Below are 21,944 nucleotides of genomic sequence, written 5' to 3'. Positions count from 1 at the left end.
TGTTGAAAACACTTCCACAGGAAGCCTCACATGACGTCACCGGACTGTAACAGAAACGAAGGGTCCCGCCCCTCGGCATGGTCCAACCTGCCCGAGAGTCCTGGGAGCGTTCAAAGCAGAAAAACACCCCGAAGACTCCAGACGGACGAGAAAATAAGAGGATTTCTTTTATTCTACTTGTCTTTTTTTTTTAAATCTTTTTGTTTCGCCGTCGCGAGGGAGGGAAGCGGCGCCGTAACGGACCGGAGGAGTAACGCGAAGTAACGGTGAGTTTTCAGCAACGTTAGTTCTTCTTCCAGTTTTCACCTCTTGAAGCCGAAACTTCTCAAACTGCACTGGGGAAGGAAAACGTCCCGAGTGGAATTTTCGGTGAATTTTTCCGTGGGTGAAAAAAGCTCCGGGAAGGGAATTATTTGGGCCGGTGTTACGGTTGTTTTTGTTCCCCTCGTATCTGGTCCCCCCCCTCCCCCCTCCAGACTCCAGCTGCGTTTAGGAAGAGATAAGATTCTAGTCATCACAAACTTTAGTCCTCACATCAAGCTCAATATTACACAAATACCAGTCAGCATTAATAATAATTGCAATAAAGAAAATAAACTGTTTATATAAAAAAATATACTTACGTCTAATGATACACAAAAGTACAGAAGCTTGAAATGCAAAACAAATGGACTCAAAAACTCTTTTCTTCCCCGTTGCCTGAACATGTTTACATTTAATCTGTACACTGCACACAATGCACATCGCACTTTCTAACGAATATTTTGCACTGCTCTGTTATTTTACTTTATTTTGTATTTATGCTATTTTCTTGCGTATATACTTATTTATTTATGTATGTCGGCACCAGGGTAGACGGCAAAGTAAGAATTTCATTAACACCGTGAAACCTGGCTTCTACTGTTGAAATGACAAATAAAACACCTTGAACCTTGAACCTTGAACACGTGGAGGTACAGGAGTAACGTAAGGTGGAAATACTAATAATGGTATTAATGTTTACAGTATTCTCAGTGTCAGAATAGTGGTATTTCTACATTTAATAAAACATTAAAACACACGCGCTGTGAGTTGTACCGCGATTATTTCACTTAAACGCCATGAATTGGGTTTTGAAGGAATTCGTCATTAGAATCTGCCTCAAAGCCTGAAACCACGTTTTTAAAAACTCCCCATCAGGATCTGATTCATTCATTCATTCATTCATTCATTCCAGAAAGGAGGTACCAGCAGGGCTGTGCGATTTGTGGGAGGAGTCAACGGGGGGAGGAGCCTACCTTGATTGTGATTGGCTCAACCCCTGATGACACTATATGGGGTTTGAAAAACTGGACCTGGACAAAGTGGGGTTGTTTTGGTTTGTTTTTTAAAATTTCCATTCTGGTTTGTTTGTGTTTCACAGGAAATGACGTCGCTGCCCGACATGGAGGCCAGAGACTCAGCAGAGCACCTGAGCAAGCAGGTAAAACAAACGCCATTTCCTTTTTTCTTTTTCTTTTTTTTTTAAACCTAAACTTCCTCTCGAGCGGTACGGCTGCGTGGCCTCATGGGGGATGGTATTCAACGTTCACATGCTAACGGCTAAAATTAATAATGTAAAAACAAAAAAAAAACTAACGGCGGAGCCGTCGTCTGTCCTCCAGGCTGCAGAGCAGCGCCCCCCGGAGGGCTGGAGGGAAAATACAGGCCTCGTCTGTGAATCGGAGGGTTTGTTTACTCGTCACTTTAGCGGTTAGCCGCTAGGCTAAATTTGACAGAGGTCAGGTTGAGGATGTCGACGTCCAGTCTGGTCTGTCCTGTCTCCAGAGGAGACGTCCAGTTGGGCCTGTCCTGCCTCTAGAGGAGACGTCTCCTGGATTGTTTCAGCCTGGCGATGGCTCAGTTGGAGTTTTTTTTTTTTTTTTGTTATCACCATGTTTCAGGCCGTCCCTCCTCCTCCTCCTCCTCCTCCTCCTCCTCCTCCTCCTCCTCCTCCTCATGTTCAAGGTCTCACCAGCTCTCCCGAAACCTCCGTCCAGGACGATTTACTATTCGTCCACAAAGACAAGCACTGAACCTCTCGCTGGGCTCTGACCTCCCTCTCTCCTCTTCCTCTCCTCCCTCTCCTCCCTCTCTCCTCCCTCTCCTCCCCCTCTCTCCTCCCTCTCTCCTCCCTCTCTCCTCCCTCTCCTCCCTCTCCTCCCTCTCTCCTCCCTCTCTCCTCCCTCTCCTCCCTCTCTCCTCTCTCCTCTCTCCTCCCTCTCTCCTCTCTCCTCCCTCTCTCCTCCCTCTCTCCTCCCTCTCCTCCCTCTCTCCTCTCTCCTCTCCCTCTCTCCTCTCCCTCTCTCCTCCCTCTTCTCTTCCTCTCTCCTCCCTCTGCTCTTCCTCTCTCCTCCCTCTCTCCTCCCTCCCCTCTCCTCTCCCTCTCTCCTCCCTCTTCTCCACCCTCTCCTCCCTCTTCTCCACCCTCTCCTCCCTCTCCTCCTCCCCCTTCAGAAACACTCCCCCCCCTCCCCCACTCAAACTCTCCACCCTAATCACCTCATGAAGAAACCAGACCTCCACCCTGGAGGGTTCAGTGCTCGGCCATATTGGGTGTGGCCTGTTGCGAGGGGGCGTGGTATGCTGCTAGGGGCGTGGCATGTTGTGAGGGGGCGTGGCCCACCAAGTAGGACAGTTCCTGCTCGGTGTATGTAAAACCAGCACCCGCCTGACGTCTCGCTGCTTAATTTTCTTCTTCTTCTGGTTTTAAAAAGGGTCTGCAGAGGCCGTTAATCATCCACCTTCGTAATCTCGCCCCCCTCCCCCTCCCCCTCCCCCTCCACCCCCCCCACCCAAATACTCACCCTCGCTTGGCCACCTGCCAGTGGGCCTGACACTCACCAGGCCTCCAGCTCGCCGTCACAAAAGTAAACATCATTTGTGCTGCGGCAGCGCAACAAGGCATTCTGGGTATTTTACAGTGGCTTGGTTCCCCTTTCTGGTCTCGATACGACCGACTGCTATCGCTTTCTGTGAATTCACACTCTTGGATGTGTGTGTGTGTTGGCTGTGCAAGGGTCTGAATGGCAGTTGTGCCACACACACACACACAAGCATGCGTAAAAAGGGGCGTGGCCACAGACAAACAGGAAGCAGTAAAAAAAAACACCAGACGCACTGATTTCATCACCACTGGAGGAACAGGACAAATTCTACTGCAGTTATTTACCATGAGGTATTTTCAGACTGTAAATATAAAATAATGTGGCCGTGTTGCAAAATAAATCAAATAAAATACAACTTTAACTTTTTTTGACATTTATGCAAAAAAACACTTTTCTTTTCAGTAGTTTTTTTGTGAAACGTTGGTAAAATACATAGAAACCAATAAAAAAAAAAAAAAATGGAGTCAGTTTTTGAAATGGGGCGTCGGAGGAGCTTTATTGCAGCGGGAACAGGAAGTTGTGGAGAAACATGGACTAAAACAGAGGCGATTCCAGCATTTCCAGATCAAGCGCTCCTTCCTTCCCTCCCTCCCTCCCTCCCTCCCTCCCTCCCTCCCTCCCTCTTGGTTTCGTCATGTATAATATGTCCAGTTGTATGGAACACCCGTCATAATACGCTGTTACACGAGATGTGAGCTAATTATTGGACGCCTCCTCAGCTGTGCAGCAACTGCGACGCCTCCCAGGCGGAGTTCTGGTGTCTGGACTGTGACGGGTCCCTGTGTGGCGCCTGTGAACTGGCTCACCGGAGGGTCTCGCTGACCAGAGCCCACCGCCTCCGCAACCAGCCGCACTCAGGTCTGATCGCAGCCGCCTCCCACACACCAACAACAACACAACAACAATAACACAACAACAACAAAATGCTTTCTGGAGTCTGTTAGCACAGCGGTCCCCCCAACCCCCGGGATCAATTGGTACCGGACCGCCCAAGAAATAATTCATTCATTCTGGAGAGAGAGGAAGAGGGAGGGAGGGAGGGAGAGACAGAGTGAGAGAGAGAGAGAGACAGAGGGAGACAGAGACAGAGTGAGACAGAGACAGTGAGAGAGAGACAGACAGAGTGAGAGAGAGACAGAGGGAGAGAGAGAGACAGAGACAGAGTGAGACAGAGACAGTGAGAGAGAGACAGAGACAGTGAGAGAGAGAGCGAGAGACAGAGAGAGAGAGAGCGAGAGACAGAGACAGTGAGAGAGAGACAGAGTGAGAGAGGGAGAGAGAGTGAGTGAGAGAGAGGGAGAGTGAGTGAGGGAGAGAGACAGAGGGAGAGAGAGGGAGTGAGAGAGAGGGAGAGTGAGAGACAGACACACAGAGAGAGAGAGAGACAGTGAGAGAGAGACAGAGGGAGAGACAGAGACAGAGTGAGAGAGAGACAGAGGGAGAGAGAGAGAGACAGAGACAGTGAGACAGAGACAGAGAGTGAGAGAGAGACAGAGGGAGAGGGAGAGACAGAGACAGTGAGAGAGAGAGCGAGAGAGAGAGCGAGAGACAGTGAGAGAGAGACAGAGTGAGAGTGAGTGAGTGAGAGAGAGGGAGAGTGAGTGAGGGAGAGTGAGAGACAGACACAGAGAGAGACAGAGAGACAGAGGGAGAGGGAGAGTGAGAGAGAGACAGGGAGAGGGAGAGCGAGAGACAGAGACAGTGAGAGAGAGGCAGAGGGAGAGAGAGTGAGTGAGAGAGAGTGAGTGAGACAGAGTGAGGGAGAGAGAGGGAGTGAGAGAGAGAGGGAGAGTGAGAGACAGACACAGAGAGAGAGAGAGAGATACCAGTACCGATACCTGGGAATCGATACCGGAACTCAATGCTGCCACTTATTGGTCCTTTTATACATTTATGTGATGATAAATGTTCATTATGTTTAATAATCTCAAAGTTTCGTCATTTTAACACACTTATTTCTCAACATATAAACTTTTAACAAATACATACAAACAACATCCAACTGTTAGTTTGGTAACATTGCAGTTGTTTTGCAAATTTCTTGAAAACGAAAATCATTAACTACTTTTACGCAGTGTTTTTTCTTATTACTTCATCGGTACTCCGTAATACTTAACGAATTTGGTCGGTACCTATGAAAGTACTGAATTTGGTGCCGATTTCTCATTATTAAAGTATGTTTAATTTTAATTAATGTCATTTATTGATTTTATTCGAATGCGACGGTGCATATAAAAGACATCTAATGTAAATGTACCAGATTTAGCCCAGACCTCTGACTTGGTGTTGCTGGTTCCAATCCCCAGTGGCCCGGACGCTGGCGGCGCCGGTGAAGTACTGCCGGCTGCACATGTCGGAGCCTCTGGAGCTCTACTGCTTCACCTGCGACCACTTCACCTGCAAGGACTGCCAGCTGACCACGCACCGGAGCCACAGGTACCAGCGCACTTCAACTCAACTTTATCGACGTGGCGGCCGAGACGACGCCGGTTTAGGGCGGAGCAGCGAGGAGAGCGAGTTTTCAGAACAATCTTGTCTGACGTAGCAAAATAAATCGCGCTGGGTTTCCTATGAATTCCTGTGCTCTAATCTCACCAAGTCGGCATTAACACATCGGCATTAACGAGTGAGCATTAACAAGTCGGCATTGTCGAGTCAGCAGTAACGAGTTAGCATTAACAAGTCGGCATTGACAAGTCGGCATTAACGAGTTAGCATTAACAAGTCGGCATTGACAAGTCAGCATTGTCGAGTTAGCATTGACAAGTCGGCATTGACAAGTCGGCATTAACGAGTTAGCATTAACAAGTCGGCATTGACAAGTCAGCATTGTCGAGTTAGCATTGACAAGTCGGCATTGACAAGTCGGCATTAACGAGTTAGCATTAACAAGTCGGCATTGACAAGTCAGCATTGTCGAGTTAGCATTAACAAGTAGGCATTGTCGAGTCGGCATTAACGAGTTAGCATTAACAAGTCGGCATTGTCGAGTCGGCATTAACGAGTTAGCATTAACGAGTCGGCATTGTCGAGTCGGCATTAACAAGTTAGCATTGACGAGTCGGCATTGTCGAGTCGGCATTGACGAGTCGGCGTTAACGAGTCCGGATTAACAAGTTAGCATTAACAAGTTGGAGAATAACTCCTCCGTGGTAAAGTCAGCTGCTCTGCAGAGTTTCTCCCCGTGTGATTGAGTTAGCATTAACGAGTCAGCATTAACGAGTCAGCATTAACGAGTCGGCATTAACGAGTCGGCGTTAACAAGTCGGCATTAACAAGTCAGCATATTAACAAGTTGACTTATTAGCAATTCAGCATTAACAAGTCGGCATTGACAAGTTGGCATTAACAAGTCCGGATTAACAAGTTAGCATTAACAAGTTGGAGAATAACTCCTCCGTGGTAAAGTCAGCTGCTCTGCAGAGTTTCTCCCCGTGTGATTGGTCGGACGCTTGCAAGCTCCGCCTCTTTCATGTCAGCTCGGTACTGCAGAGGTTTCAGGTACTGGAACACGTCTGCCCGAGTTAACCAGCACACGGAGAGAGATCCCGGATTAGTTTGTCCACAGTCGTCCCTACCTTGACCCTTGACCCCTCCCGTCCTCTCCCGTGACGTGAGCCCGTCTGTCCCCTCTTCTTCTCCTGGCAGCTTTGAGTTCGTGTCCAAGGCCGTGGCGGTGGTGAGGAAACGGCTGCAGGCCTGCGTCCAGCCGGCCAGCGCCCAGAGGGACATGCTGACGAAGGCCGTGAAGGACATGGAGACCAGGTAGAGACGGAGGAACGTCCCTCCACTTGTCCTCACACACCGGCGATGCTACATGCTAAAGAGATTCAAGTTCACACAACAGCAATGCTACATGCTAAAGAGTTTCAGGCTCACACATAAGTGATGCTACATGCTAAAGAGATTCAAGTTCACACACCGGCGATGCTACATGCTAAAGAGATTCAAGTTCACACAACAGCAATGCTACTACATGCTAAAGAGTTTCAGGCTCACGCACAAGTGATGCTACATGCTAAAGAGTTTCAAATTCACACACCAGCGATGGTACATGCTAAAGAGATTCAAGTTCACACAACAGCAATGCTACATGCTAAAGAGTTTCAAGTTCACACACCAGCGATGCTACATGCTAAAGAGATTCAAGTTCACACAACAGCAATGCTACATGCTAAAGAGTTTCAAGTTCACACACCAGCGATGCTACATGCTAAAGAGTTTCAAATTCACACACCAGCGATGCTACATGCTAAAGAGTTTCAAGTTCACACAACAGCAATGCTACATGCTAAAGAGTTTCAGGCTCACGCACAAGTGATGCTACATCCTAAAGAGTTTCAAATTCACACAACAGCAATGCTACATGCTAAAGAGTTTCAGGCTCACACATAAGTGATGCTACATGCTAAAGAGATTCAAGTTCACACACCGGCGATGCTACATGCTAAAGAGATTCAAGTTCACACAACAGCAATGCTACTACATGCTAAAGAGTTTCAGGCTCACGCACAAGTGATGCTACATGCTAAAGAGTTTCAAATTCACACACCAGCGATGCTACATGCTAAAGAGATTCAAGTTCACACAACAGCAATGCTACATGCTAAAGAGTTTCAAGTTCACACACCAGCGATGCTACATGCTAAAGAGATTCAAGTTCACACAACAGCAATGCTACATGCTAAAGAGTTTCAAGTTAACACACCAGCGATGCTACATGCTAAAGAGTTTCAAATTCACACACCAGCAATGCTACATGCTAAAGAGTTTCAAATTCACACACCAGCGATGCTACATGCTAAAGAGTTTCAAGTTCACACAACAGCAATGCTACATGCTAAAGAGTTTCAGGCTCACGCACAAGTGATGCTACATGCTAAAGAGTTTCAAATTCACACAGCAGCAATGCTACATGCTAAAGAGTTTCAAGTTGACACACCGGCGATACTACATGCTAAAGAGTTTTGGGTTACGCATAAGTGATGCTACATGCTAAAGAGTTTCAGGCTCACACACAAGTCATGCTACATGCTAAAGAGTCGATGCTGGAGGAGGTGACGTAGCGTCGACAGGAGGTGGAGCAGGTTCACGGCATCGTTAGCCTTTGCGCACCCTTGTCGTATACGATATAAATTCGGCTTTGTAGCGTTTGATAAGTACTTGTATCGGCAAGTAGTTAAAGGTTAGTACTAGTACCTTGGAAAAAATGGTATCTGCGCGTAACTCGCAAGTATCGAACTAGTCTAAAAACTAGTCTGAGGTTGGGCTTAGACGACTTTAAATTTAATCTGTAAACACAAAAAGGTCACAGAGTTCAACACGATCCAGAAAATGATCTGTCTTAAGTAGAGACCGAACTCGTCTGTCGCTCGCCGTCAGTACCTGGAACACGAGACATTGAGTTTAATGCTGGTTCTGGTTCTGCTGAAGAACCAGGACCGACCCCCGGACCCCCGTCTTCACCTATGCTGTGTTTCAGGCTGGAAGACATCCTGGTGAATCGAGCTCATCTGAAGAGCAACCTGCTCAACCACTACTTCTCCTTGGTTTATGGCCTGAAGGACGAAGTCGCCAAAATCTACCAGGACGTATTGGTGAGGCCTCATACTCTGTCTGTCCGTCTGTCTCTCTGTCCGTCTGTCTCTCTGTCCGTCTGTCTCTCTGTCCGTCTGTCCGTCTGTCCGTCTGTCCGTCTGTCCGTCTGTCCGTCCTTGAACAAAGTCCATCGCACAAATCGGAAGAAGCCGACGCCGAAAGAAATAGCTAGAAAATATGTTGCGGGCAGATGTGGAGTCGAGAGGAAGACTCGTCGATTTCTGGTCTGAAGACTTTATATCGCGGTACTTTGTCGCTACCCTTTAGCCACGAGCTAGCGAGCCTAGCCACCAAAGGCTAAAGCAGCGGGACTTCCCCTTCGGGTCCAGACCAGTCGATCAGCAGCGTTTCTTCTTCTTCTCTTCCTGTCTGGTCAGCGTTTGTTTTCGGCGACAGCGCCCCCAAACCAGCAGCTGGTGTCACTGCGGGATGTGTTCCTGTTGCCGATAGGGTAGGGTAGGGTAGGGTAAGGCAAAGTCCTGACCAGGTTGTAACGGGACGCGTGGAAACTTTGAACCATTTGATTTAAAAACAACCCGAAAATCTGTTTTGAAATCTCCGAGTTGCGTTTGTTTCCGTGGCGTTGGATGTTTGTAGAACGTCTCCTCCGTCGTTTGTTTTTAATTTTTTATGTGCGCGCAAAAGACTGCGGCGCTACCGTTATGCTAGCGCTATGACTTGGCGGTTTGCGAGGCCAGTCGGCACGCCGAACATCCGTACAGTCAGAATCTCTCATGTAGGGTCAGAACGAGCTCCATGTTTGATTTTTTATTTTTTTTTTTCTATGTCTCTTCCCCTATTAAATCTCTTCAATGAGCAACGAAAGGCTAATAACTTTTGTTCCCAGCTGATATTTCCGTGTGTGTGTGTGTGTGTGTAGGATGTGTACCACACTGAGACTGAGGAAATCCAACGCCGGCTGAAGGATCTGAAGCTGCTGCAGCAGAAACATGTGGCGATGACTGAAACGTCAGAACAGTGCAAAAACGTCTCCGACCTGCAAACTCTGATGAACATGAAGAAACAGGTACGACTCCACCTGCTGCTCACCTCCACACACCTGCCGCTCACCTCCACACACCTGCCGCTCACCTCCACACACCTGCCGCTCACCTCCACACACCTGCCGCTCACCTCCACACACCTGCCGCTCACCTCCACACACCTGCCGCTCACCTCCACACACCTGCCGCTCACCTCCACACACCTGCCGCTCACCTCCACACACCTGCCGCTCACCTCCACACACCTGCCGCTCACCTCCACACACCTGCCGCTCACCTCCACACACCTGCCGCTCACCTCCACACACCTGCCGCTCACCTCCACACACCTGCCGCTCACCTCCACACACCTGCCGCTCACCTCCACACACCTGCCGCTCACCTCCACACACCTGCCGCTCACCTCCACACACCTGCCGCTCACCTCCACACACCTGCCGCTCACCTCCACACACCTGCCGCTCACCTCCACACACCTGCCGCTCACCTCCACACACCTGCCGCTCACCTCCACACACCTGCCGCTCACCTCCACACACCTGCCGCTCACCTCCACACACCTGCCGCTCACCTCCACACACCTGCTGCTCACCTCGCTCCACCACAGTTTTCATGCTCTGCCTGGATTCACGTTGAACCGATTGGTGTTGTCCCTGTTTTTCTTCCCAGGTTGAGTCTCATGTGAAGGACTTCCAGAACCAGGACCTGGGTCCACCGTCCCACATGTCTCGCGTGATGATCACGTCCTCCAAGAAGTTGCCGGAAGTCTTCCATGGCACTTGTGAGTTGTTGTATCCAGTAACTTTTCAAAACTAACGGGAATATTCAAATTTTCCTCCGTCGCGTGACTTTTGTGGGGATTTTTTTTTTTCCCCCGGGGTCTTTTCTCATTCTGCAGCCCCTCTCAAGTTTCATGACCACATGTCAGGTGGCTGCAGAATGAGAAAGCGCCCTCATGATCAGATCGACTCGTCGGGCTGGAGGCAAAATCGTTTGTCAAAGAAAAGAAAAGAAAACAGTCAAAGAACTGCTTTTTGTTTATAGCGTCTTTACAAACCCTTTTGGGAGACGAGTGTTAGTAACTTGTAATAGGGACTCTGTAGTAACTTGTAATAGTGACTCTGTAGTAACTTGTAATAGTGACTCTGTAGTAACTTGTAATAGGGACTCTGTAGTAACTTGTAATAGGGACTCTGTAGTAACTTGTAATAGTGACTCTATAGTAACTTGTAATAGTGACTCGTGGAAAGTGAAGAATCTCGGTGTCGCTCCTCCGACAGCTTCACTAGAATATGATCCAGTGTGTGAGTGACTTGATCGCTCCTGCTACTTCCTGTCAGGACTTCCTGTCAGGACTTCCTAACTTCCTGTCAGGACTTCCTAACTTCCTGTCTGGACTGCCTATCTTCCTGTCAGGACTGCCTAACTTCCTGTCAGGCCATCTTAACTTCCTGTCAGGACTTCCTGTCAGAACTTCCTGTGAGGATTTCCTGTCGGGACTTTGTAACTTCCTGTTAGAACTTCCTGTCAGGACTTCCTAACTTCCTGTCTGGACTGCCTAACTTCCTGTCAGGACTTCTTAACTTCCTGAAGATCAAAGTGAAATGTTAGCATAGCCCTGCTGATTCCAGATTCTGACTGATTGTTGTTTTGGTTCCAGTTCAGGTCAAAGTGTCCCGGATTCCGTTCTCTGTGCAGAACCCAAGTCAGAGAGCGGACCCTCCTCCTCCTCCTCCTCCTCCTCCTGCCGGACCTGGCAGGAACCTTCTCCCCTCCACCAATCTCAACTTCCCCTCCCTCGACAACCTCAAACCTAGAGGTTACACTCCTCGCAGCTCATCGTCCAATCCTTCATCGTCCTCCTCCACCACCTCCCCCTCCCTTGTTCCTCCTCAAACCTCCTCATCCACCAATCCTGCTCCGCCCTGTAAGAACGCCCCCCAGAGCACCTCCACCTCCAAGGCCCCCTTGTCTCTCCCTCGTGGTAACTTCATTATCACATCCTCCGCTCTCATGAACATTTTGAGGGACCCTACGCAAACAGGTGTCACGCGCTCCTCCTCTTCTTCCGCGTTCTCCTTTCCCCCCTTCACCTGTTCTTCGGTGAGCTCTGCTGACACCGCTGCCGCCCCCGCCGCCCCGGTGACGGCGTCAGGAGAGCAGCCGAGGTCCACTTCAAGGACTGCGCAGTCTCCCCACTATACCATCAATGTGGTACCACGTTCTGACCTCCTCAGTAAGCACCAGACGCCTCTACCTCAATCAACGATACGACCCGTACCGCCGCCCCAACAGGCCGCTCCCAGTCAGAAGCAGCAGCCCCAGGTTCCACCTCAACCTCTACCAATGGCACCACCTGCACCTCGACCCCAACAGGCCACTCCCTGTCAGAACCAGCAACCCCAGGTTCTATCTCAACCTCTACCAATGGCACCACCTGTACCTCGACCCCAACAGGCCGCTCCCAGTCAGAACCAGCAGCCCGGGATTCTATCTCAACCTCTACCAATGGCACCACCTGTACCTCCGCCCCAACAGGCCGCTCCCAGTCAGAACCAGCAGCCTGGGATTCTATCTCAACCTCTACCAGCGGTACCACCTGAACCTCTGCCCCATCAGGCCACTCCCAATCAAAACCAGCAGCCTGGTGCCGGTGCACCCCTCTTCTGCTTGACAAACATCTATACGCCGCCCACGATGCTGATTCCAACCAAGCCGCCTCCCTGCTATGGAAGTCAGAACCCCATTGTTTCCTTCGCGATGGGGCCACAGATTAATCCGGTGGAAGGAGCCTTCCTCGACACGTTGGGTTCAATCCCGCCCACTCATCAGACTCTTCCTGTCACTTGTAGTTTGGTGCCTCTGGGTGGCTCCACCTTCCTGCAACAAAGTCCCACAAACCAAGACTCTGTTGTACTCGGCAGAACACCGTCTTCCGATCAGATGCACGTCTCCAAAAGCAGAGATTGTCTCCTCAGGCAGTGGGTGTACCATCAGCCCACAAAACCTGCAGAGGACAAACCAAGCCAAACCACTGTGTTGGAACGAACCGCAGAGGATGAACCAACGAGCACCTTACCGGAAGAAACCGACTCTGCAGAGGACGAGCCAACGAGCACCACCGCAGACCAGCCCGACCCTCCGCCGGACGAGCCGTCAACCACCACGTCTGTGGAAGAAGACTCCAAGCTCATCACCTCCACATCAGGAGACATTGAGTTTGCAGAGATACCAGAAACGCCCAACGCCAACAAAAAACAACCGCGCCGTGTGATTGGACGGCGGTGTTCCAAACCCGACAAACGGCAGCTCCGATTGTCTCTGGTCAGACTGCCCATCACACCGCCCACCCCCGGAGGCCCGCTCCCCAGCTTCCGTCTGGTCCACGGCGATGTCGAAAACGAGATTTACTTGATGGAGATGACGGGGTCACCCGCCAAAGCCGTCAAGGCGTTGGACGTCACCGATCCACTCAACGAAACCAGCTCGGAGCTCGATTTCGCGGAGTCCCTCGACGGAACCGGCTCGGAATTCGATTTCGCGGAGTCCCTCGACGAAGCCGGTTCGGAGTTTGATTTCACCGAGCCGCTGTCCTCTCCGGAGTCCGACGTCTCCGTGGACATGCTGTCCTGCTCGGTGTGCGCGTCTTCAGAAGCTCTACTGATCTGCTCGGCCTGCGCTCGTGGATACCACAGAGAGTGCCACCTTCCTCCGATGGGACCTGACATCACGTAAGAGTTCCATTTCTACTGCGCCAGTCTCGGAGAATAACAAGTTTTTCAAGTTCTCCTGCAGCCACTGAAGGTCGAAGGTGCCTGAAGGTTTCTTATGCAGAGCTGCAGTATCTCTCTGGTCCACATCCACACTCTTACCGTTAACACGAGCCGAACCGTTGTCATGCAAACGGAGCCTCGAACTGCTAGTACAGTTTTGCAGCTTCACGTGAAATCACAAACTGCTGCTGCTCTGTTTCAACTATGTTTTGTCCGTCTTTCTCCCCGTCTTTGTCTTGCAGGCCGGGTTGGATTTGCTCTTTGTGCCAGGACCTGTCGGACCCGTTGGACCCCTACCGCTCCGCGAGGCTCCAGAATCCTCTGAGACGAGGCCTCAAGACACAGGACCAGAGGGTACGAGCGGCTCAGGTCTGCCACCCGTGTGGCATTCCTATTGTTTCATGTCATCAAACACGAGACTGGTGGAGACTGCGCTGAACCAAGAGTACGACTTAGGCCCCGTTTACACGAAAATAATTGTGTCTGCAAAGTTCTGATCCACTGCATCCGCGAAGTTTTTATCCCGACTCTCAAGGTGGAAAGAGTCTTTCACGGTCGCTATTCCCTCGTGCAGAAACCGAAGGAGGCGGAGCTTGTCGCTGCACATTTCTCTTCTCTTCCCGTGGTAAATAGTTCCTCCTGCTCCAGTAAACAAACATGGCCGACCCGTAGTGGTTTGACTCTCGGTCTAGTTTTATCGTCCACGTCGATATTCTAATAGTTGAGTCTCTCCCCTGATGGCATCCGATTCCTCATCGGTCCACGAGAGCGTCACGATCTCTCCATTTTGTTCGTATTTAGAGCGTTTTGTTCTCTGCACATGCCCACAGCAACAGCGCCCTCCCGTGGCCCGGCAGACTAACTACACCGTTTACAGTGAGCCTGCTCCTGCAGTGGAAACGCTTTTTTTTTTCTTTCTTTCTTTCTTTTTCCGGATTTGGTGTCGTCACGTGAATCGTTGTCATGTAAACGGGGCCTAGAATGTACGCAGGTGGTAGCGAAGCGGCCGTGTGACGTCACTATGTGACGGTAAAACGCAGGACCAAGAGAAAACATTGGTTCTCTGTGACACAGTGGAAACTTTGTTCCTCCTCCTCCTCGTGTTACTGAGAGGCGCGTCCGCTCCTCGTCTGAACACCAGGGGGCAGTGTGGCGCCACGTCTCTTGATTTTTTTGATTTTTTTTTTAAGAAGTTGTAATTCCAGGTTCCAAGGACCACGAGAACACGTTTGTAGGTGTGTTACATTCGTTGTGCGTTTTGTGTGTTTCAGAGGTGTGAGAGTCTGCTGCTGTTCCTGAAGGTGGAGGGCTGCAGCCGCCTTACCGAGGTAAGTCCGCCATGCTTCCCCCGCCGACTGGCCACCTGTGGTGGCGCTCCAGTGGCTCCGCCTCTCTGATCTGTCACTTCCTGTCCTCAGTTTGCCGGCTGGGTTGTCCTGGACTCCATCGCGGAGCGTCTGCGGCTCCATCTGGAGCCTCCCTATAGGAACACGGTGCACTTCGTCTCCGACGTCTGGGCGGTGTTCAGGAACTCCTCGCAGGTTCGTAAAAAGCAAAATGGCCGACGTCCCGAAGTGGAGAGTTCCCGTTCCCACATTAACAGTGCTAGCGAACCACAGCTCTCCTCAACAACGTAAAGATACATGACACTTTACATGTTTTGGCAGAAACTTGTCTGTTGCTCTTTACTTCAATTACAGTAATTGAAGTCTGAGGCGAGACCACTGCTAGCTTTAGCTTTAGCTTCAGTTTTACTTTTAACTTTAGTTTTAGCTTCAGTTTTACCTTTTGCTTTAGCTTCAGTTTTACTTTTGACTTTAGCTTTAGCTTCAGTTTTACCTTTAGCTTTAGCTTCAGTTTTACTTTTAACGTTAGCTTTAGCTTCAGTTTTACCTTTAGCTTTAGCTTCAGTTTTACTTTTAACTTTAGCTTTAGCTTCAGTTTTACCTTTAGCTTTAGCTTCAGTTTTACTTTTAACTTTAGCTTTAGCTTCAGTTTTACTTTTAACTTTAGCTTTAGCTTCAGTTTTACCTTTAGCTTTAGCTTCAGTTTTACTTTTAACTTTAGCTTTAGCTTCAGTTTTACCTTTAGCTTTAGTTGTAGCTTTAGCTTCAGTTTTACCTTTAGCTTTATCTTTAGCTTCAGCTCAGTTTTAGCTTTAGCTTCAGCTCAGTTTTAGCTTTAGCTTTATCTTTAGCTTCAGCTCAGTTTTAGCTTTAGATTTAGCTTCAGTTTTACCTTTAGCTTCAGTTTTAGCTTTAGCTAAAGGTAAAGCTTTAGTTTCCCAAACAGCTTTTCATCGAAAGACGTTTTAAAGAAGCCAATTTTTAACCGTCGTCTTCCAGACACGTTGTACAATCTTGTTCACGCCCCGTGAACTCTCGGCCAGACGTTGAGCTGCTGGTTAGTCCGGGTTAGCCCGGGTTAACCCGGGTTAACCCAGGACTCAGGGCTCAGCCTCTCCTCTCCGTCTACAGGACGCCGCCCTGAAGGACCTGCTGAGGAGCTTCAAGAAGAAGGTCAGGAAAGTCCTGAGACACGAGCAGCGTTTTCTGGACATTCTTCTGTCGGAGCCGGAGGAGGACCAGTCAGGGTCCAGACCCGGGCCGAGGACCCCCAAGAAGAGGCCCAGGAGCATCCTGGACACCAAGACCGCAAAGAAGAGGAAGAAGACCACGTAGCCAGAGCAGATCCAGAGCCACACAAAGACTCTTGTACACCGTTACCAAGTGTTTTCCTATTGTTTCATTTTTTTATGGTTTCTATTGAAGGTTTCTATTTTTGGCAGCTTCTGTTTCGTTGTATTAAATGATAAATGATCAGCAGCTTGTCTTGTGTTTTTCATTCAACCTGCAGGACAGACGAGACGTTCAGAACCCCGACAGACTCGTTTACGTTCCTTTCGCACTGCGACATTCGGAAGTTGTCGTTTCCATGTCGGTCCACTAGCGCAGTGTTTTCAACCTTTTTTGAGCCAAGGCACACTTTTTTCTTTGGAAAAACTTTGGAGGCACAAAAATGTTAAACTCTGTAGCCTCTAGTAACAATATAAAGTCGTTAGCATCAAAGTTTTATCAACAGGAATCAAATAAATAGAGAAAAAAAGTATTTCCCAATGTCTTTTTTTAATAGTGCCTCCCTCAGTGTGAAACCTGGACCTGATGGATGAAGAGCTGAGATCCTGGTTCACATTCTTCCTTTTCAAAAACTTCTCCATCACTGTCACTGACACAGTACTTTGATACAAGATGGTAGCAGGAGGTGGAGATGAACCACACTGACGTCTGTCACTTTACATTTCACCGGCAAAGTTCTGTGCTGCCCTCTAGTGGTGAAGAGTATTTATACATAATTACTCTGCAACACACTGTCGCTGTGAGAGCAAATGTTTTTTTAGAAAAAAATGTGAAATTGGATAATTTCCCACAACTCACCTGACGAGATCTCGCGGAAACACCAGTGTGCCGCGGAGCAGTGGTTGAAAAAACACTGTTCTAGTGGACAGGCCTCCAAGTTGGATTGTTATTACGGTGACTGTCAAAATAAAAGTACCAAGTCCCAGGACAATGAGGATTGGGAGTCATGACTCCACAGAGGAGACATTGTTCTCATTGGCTCTACTGAGCATGTGCAGAACTGCTGATTTCTACCACTGGGGCGTTTCAGCCGTCGGCGACGGACCTTGAGAGAGTTCGCCTCTTGTTTGGGTTCACGGTTCGATACCCGGGGCCTCTTATGACGGTTTCCCGTTCGCGTCCCTGAAGTGATTTGAATGGATCGTTTTCATTTTCCCTGCCGCCGTCTTTTATCCAAACGAACCTTAATGGAGTCTGAGTCTCTTCAACGTCACATTTACATCAACGGTCAACGTTTTCCCCCAATAAAGACGACATTCACTGCAGGAGACTCTTTTAAAGGAAGACCTCGGCTTCCTCCAAAACAAGAGCGCTTGTCTTCCTGACGGTATAAAACTCGTCTGGTTTTATCGAGGAGCCTTTCCCAAGTAATAACGTTGATTTGTGCAGTACTTTTCTAAACTCTGTTACAAAGTAAAAGCACAATAAAATTCACAACCGTAAAATACTGAACATAAAATTAAAATAGAGACAAGAAGTAATGAAAACAAAAAAACAAGGGTGTCAGTACGTAATCTTTAATATACTACATTCACACGGTCTCATGTATATAGTGGATGAATTACTTCTGTTTAGATAAATACTACTGTTGAACACATTTTTAAAAAAAAGTAGATTTGATGTGAAAACTTAGTAAAAGATAAAGTTCCACAAAATGTGAAAATAATCGAGAAGAAATGGACTTTTCGTCACGTTAATCCTCTTGACATCTAACGTTTGCAGATTTAATGTAATTTTCTTAAAGGAAGGCTTTTATTTTCCTAATCACTGAATTAACGACCATTAAAGTTGGAATTTACATAAACCGTCCAGACTTTTTCCGACGTTAAGGTATAGTTAAATTTTTCTTTTATTTTTAAATTTGCATCAAGAAACATGAGCGTCTTTAATGAAGGCTTTTATTTTCCTAAGTGCCTTTACATGTGTCTGTGTTCAGGTGTATAAGTATGAACGGGTCTGGAGGACCTCACAGGGTGCAGATCCTTGGCGCAACCCGGTGTTGTGACAAAAAGTGATTCCCTGCCAGAGAGTGATTCCCGTCCACCGGAGCCGCTTCTTAAAACGCATTTGCAGCTACAACCTACAAAAATACTAAACTGAAGGACCACGAGAACAACTAAGGTCAGTAATCAATGTTTCTGGTATTTACATTTTTGATAGTCTTCCACAAGAAAATGTCAATAATTCTCTAACTATACTGGTACTCGGCTGGTCTACAAAAACAAAAACAGGCTGGGAGACGAGATCTGGATGCCAAACAGAGTTTTATTGCTAAAACCCGGAGCCCAGGTCGACCAGTAGGACACTGAAAATTGAAAAACGGAAATCGGATGGTTTCGGCAAACCTTCTCCACAGACACGTGTTCCTCCCGCAGGCTGACTCTTTTCCCACCACGAAACAAAACGATACGACTCCATCCTTTAAAGAGCTCGGACCACGTTCAAAACACCCGTCTTTGTTTTCTCTCCCATCAAGCGAAGAAGAAACTCGACTTCCGGGTTTTCCGGCAACTCAAACTTGAAAATAAAGAATCACGGTCGGATTTTATTTCCCAATTTTTGTTTCAGAAACGCACATAAGGAAAGCGGAAACCATCCGATTTCCGTTTTGCAATTTTCAATTTAAAAACGAAAAACGGGAGACGAGCCGTCCTTTCTTATCTCTTCTCGCATTTTTTCCTGTTCTAATGGTACCGCCCATCTCTCCTACTTTAAGTTTTTCCATGGCCATTCTGGGGACACGGTCATAGTTTCCCGAGATTGTTCTTCATTTTTTTTTTTAAACATTTATGAGCTTATTACATTGTTTTGGTTTAATCATCATGCATAATATGTTCACTTATACCGACACTCATAATACGGTGTTACAGAGAATAAAAGATAATTATTCAACAGTTTGCATTTGAAAACCAAACAATTCAGATGATTTATCGGCGGGTTACATGAAAAATAAAGAAATGATCGATTTTATATTGCTTATATCAATATTACTCTTTTGATACGTGATACAGTTTACTATATTTGTACGTCATTACGGCTGCAAATAATGAAAAGAGTTATTCACGACCAGAATCCCGGGGTTCTCCCTCTACGCTGACGATGTGTATGTTTTCGTTTGTTCCCAGCCTTCCAGCTCTCCAGGCGTCATGAAGACACACGGGCTGGTCGTCCTGCTGATCTCAGGTCTGTGAACTCGTCTCGGTCGTACGTCACCTTAACTGGAACACGACGAGCTGCAACTCAAGCTTTCAGCGATAATAACTTGCACACCTTGGCGAGCTTCCGAACATCTTAAATGTTTGATGAAACTAATTTAGCAAGAAGACAAACTGATCATATTTGATATTTTGGGCCAAAATGGGTCGAAGCTTATCCCTTAAAAAACATATCTTTGGGCAGAACCCTAACCTAACCCTTCAATTTTATCCTTAATAGTTAGAATTTTGTCGTTAAAGAAGTTTACACTCATTACTGCTCAAAGTTAACGGGATGTCAGGTTGGATTGAGCTGTGAATTCTTGTCAGCCTGGCTATAGTACCGAAGAGAAATCTAGGGTTGTTCTTGTTTACTTCTCTTTAGGAGGATGAGGTTCAGGTTGTATCTACATTTCTCCTAACCCTTCATTGACCTTAGAACCTCAGAAGGTTCCTGGTTGAGTCGTTTGATTGACCGTAGAACCTCAGAAGGTTCCTGGTTGAGTCGTTTGTGGACTTTTCTACCGGCGTCGTCTCTCAGGTTTCCTGTCGGTCCGTGACCTTCGGTCCGCCGGCGTCCTGAGGCGCTACCACCGCGTCGACGACGTCATGAAGTGGTCCGACGCCCAAAGCCACTGCCGGAAGAAGTTCACCGATCTCGCCACCATCGAGGGCGACGGCAGAAACGCCGAGGCTCAGCGGGCGGCGGGCGACGGCAGCGTGAAGCTTTGGATCGGGCTCCACGGCAGCATGTGGGAGTGGTCGTCTGGCGAGCGGCTGCGGCCCAACAGCTTCTACACCAACTGGGCCGTGGAACAGCCGAGCTTCCAGAGGTGTGTGACGGTGGCAGGAAGTGGACTGTGGTTCTCCAGAGACTGTGGCGACAGGCAACACTTCCTCTGCTCCAACGGTGAGTCCAGCCGCCGCCTCCGTCGCCGCGGAGACTCCACAGCAGCCCAGGCCAAATCAAAGCAGCCGTCGCCATGGCAACAAGTCCATAATATACATGTATTCACCCAAATGTTTCCTCGATCATAATGAGAAGTGGATTTGATCACTGAGACATCATCCATCCATCATCATTCATCCATCCATCAATCCATCATCTTTCATCATCCATCCATCCATCCATCCATCCATCCATCCATCCATCCATCCATCCATCCATCCATCCATCCATCCATCCATCCATCCATCCATCCATCCATCCATCCATCCATCATCCATCCAATCCATCATCATTTATCCATCATCCATCAATCCATCAATCCATCCATCATCTTTCATCCATCCATCCATCCATCCATCATCCATGCATCCATTCATCAGCCAACCAGCAATCATCTGTCCATTGTGTAATTATCTATCAATTCATTCACTCACTCACTCACTCACTCACTCACTCACTCACTCACTCACTCACTCACTCACTCACTCACTGTAAGGAGAAATGTTTCATTATCATTTGTTCATGCTTGTGCAAATTCTGTGCAGACCTTTGAGTGCAGCCCTGCAGTTCACATGAGATCTTTATCTGTTAAGTGTTTGTGTTTCTCCCCCCTTTCGGAACTAGTTGTGTTTTTACGACCCTGTAAGACAGACCACAGGAACCAGTTTTGAACCAGTGTGTTTTTACAACTTGTGAACCCCGCCCACTGAGGCTGTCAATAAAGAAAGGCTGGGTAGAGAGCGTTCTGGGAAGACTTCTGGGTGAGCCCTGTGAGGTGAACTTGGTGTCTTCCCTTGCTGCAAAGTACCTTGATTGTTTCTTGATTCACGTGTCTTCTCTTTATTGACCTATTTCAGGGGGTTTAGACCTGACACTCACTCCCCTCACTCCCTCAACTCACTCATCATCCATCCATCCATCAACCAACAGACAACCATTTTTTCATCCATCCATCCATTCAGCTTCACTCTAGTATTACGTCTCATTGGACGTGTGTCCTTCACTGGTCCAGGCTCGACGGGGGACGACGTCCTGGTGAAGACTCCGCTGAGCTGGACCGACGCTCGGCAGCCCCACTGCCGGGCGGCGCCTACCAGGACCTGAGCGCGCCGTTCGTGACGGAGGAGAGGAACCTGCAGCTCCAGCGCGTCCTCAACTCCAGTCTGGGGGGAACCCCCGGAGACCCACAAGACCCACAAGACCCTGCCCCCGACGCCCAACGCCCTGGGTCGGCCTCTTCAGACCCGTGTGGGCTGTGGTCCGACGGGAGTATCCTAGTACCGCCCCCCTACAGGCGCTGTGCGGGCGGCGCAGCCTCAGGCCGGGCTGGCGGGCCGTCGCGGCGCGACGATGGCGAGTCGGCGTCGTCGGCCGAGTGGAATCCAGCGTCCCTGCATCAACGGGTACGCCTCGCTCTGTTACTCAGGTGAGTCCTTCGACTTCGGTTCGGTTCGGTTCGGTTCGGTTCGGTTCGGTTTCGTACGTCTGTGGGGGTTTCTATTTGTGCCAAAAATTCTGAAGCGAGCGATGGGAAAATTTGAGTGCAAAAAAATATTAATTATACAGCAACCACTAATAGCATTTTGAGGAAATGTTTAAATTGCGCAAAGAGAAAAACTTGAGACTGCGCTCAAAAACCATTTCTGCGCTCAGATTCTTCGTCTGCGCTCAACCTCTCTCTCTCTCTCTCTCGTCATCTCTCTCTCTTCTCTCTCTCTCTCTTCTCCTCTCTTCCTCTCTCTCTCTTCTCTCTCTCTCTCTGTTCTGCTGTGCGCTCGCTCAAAATGTCCAAAAGCCCTAAATGTGACAGACACAGTTGTCCACCAATCACAGAAATTCGGGGGCGGGCGTTGAATTCTGATTGGTTACTTCGGATTCTGGAAG

The 21,944-nt window shown here is 48.5% G+C and overlaps 1 protein-coding gene across 1 annotated transcript; it reads left to right on the top strand.

Annotated features, from left to right (window-relative positions):
- Positions 1–165: 165 nt before the first annotated feature.
- trim33l (tripartite motif containing 33, like) lies at positions 166–16,103 on the top strand. Its single transcript, XM_080501640.1, has 13 exons — positions 166–266; positions 1,403–1,462; positions 3,626–3,764; positions 5,213–5,342; positions 6,555–6,671; positions 8,389–8,503; positions 9,385–9,531; positions 10,178–10,289; positions 11,169–13,239; positions 13,524–13,635; positions 14,553–14,609; positions 14,700–14,822; positions 15,759–16,103. Exons 2-13 carry the CDS (start codon positions 1,406–1,408, stop codon positions 15,960–15,962), a joined length of 3,384 nt encoding a protein of 1,127 aa, XP_080357766.1. The 5' UTR covers positions 166–266; positions 1,403–1,405; the 3' UTR covers positions 15,963–16,103.
- The last annotated feature ends 5,841 nt before the right edge of the window (positions 16,104–21,944 follow it).

Source organism: Blennius ocellaris (assembly GCF_963422515.1).
Source record: "Blennius ocellaris genome assembly, chromosome: 8".
Taxonomy (NCBI): domain Eukaryota; kingdom Metazoa; phylum Chordata; class Actinopteri; order Blenniiformes; family Blenniidae; genus Blennius; species Blennius ocellaris.
Note: the sequence above shows the minus strand (reverse complement) of the source record. Positions and strands in the feature narration are given on the sequence as shown.

Bases quoted from the DNA above. Each gene is read 5' to 3' on its own strand.
- trim33l (XM_080501640.1), top strand. From the start codon at position 1,406: ATGACGTCGCTGCCCGACATGGAGGCCAGAGACTCAGCAGAGCACCTG. The intron at 3,765-5,212 runs GTCTGATCGCAG...TCCAATCCCCAG, and splicing joins CCGCAACCAGCCGCACTCAG to TGGCCCGGACGCTGGCGGCG. The intron at 13,636-14,552 runs GTACGAGCGGCT...TGTGTGTTTCAG, and splicing joins TCAAGACACAGGACCAGAGG to AGGTGTGAGAGTCTGCTGCT.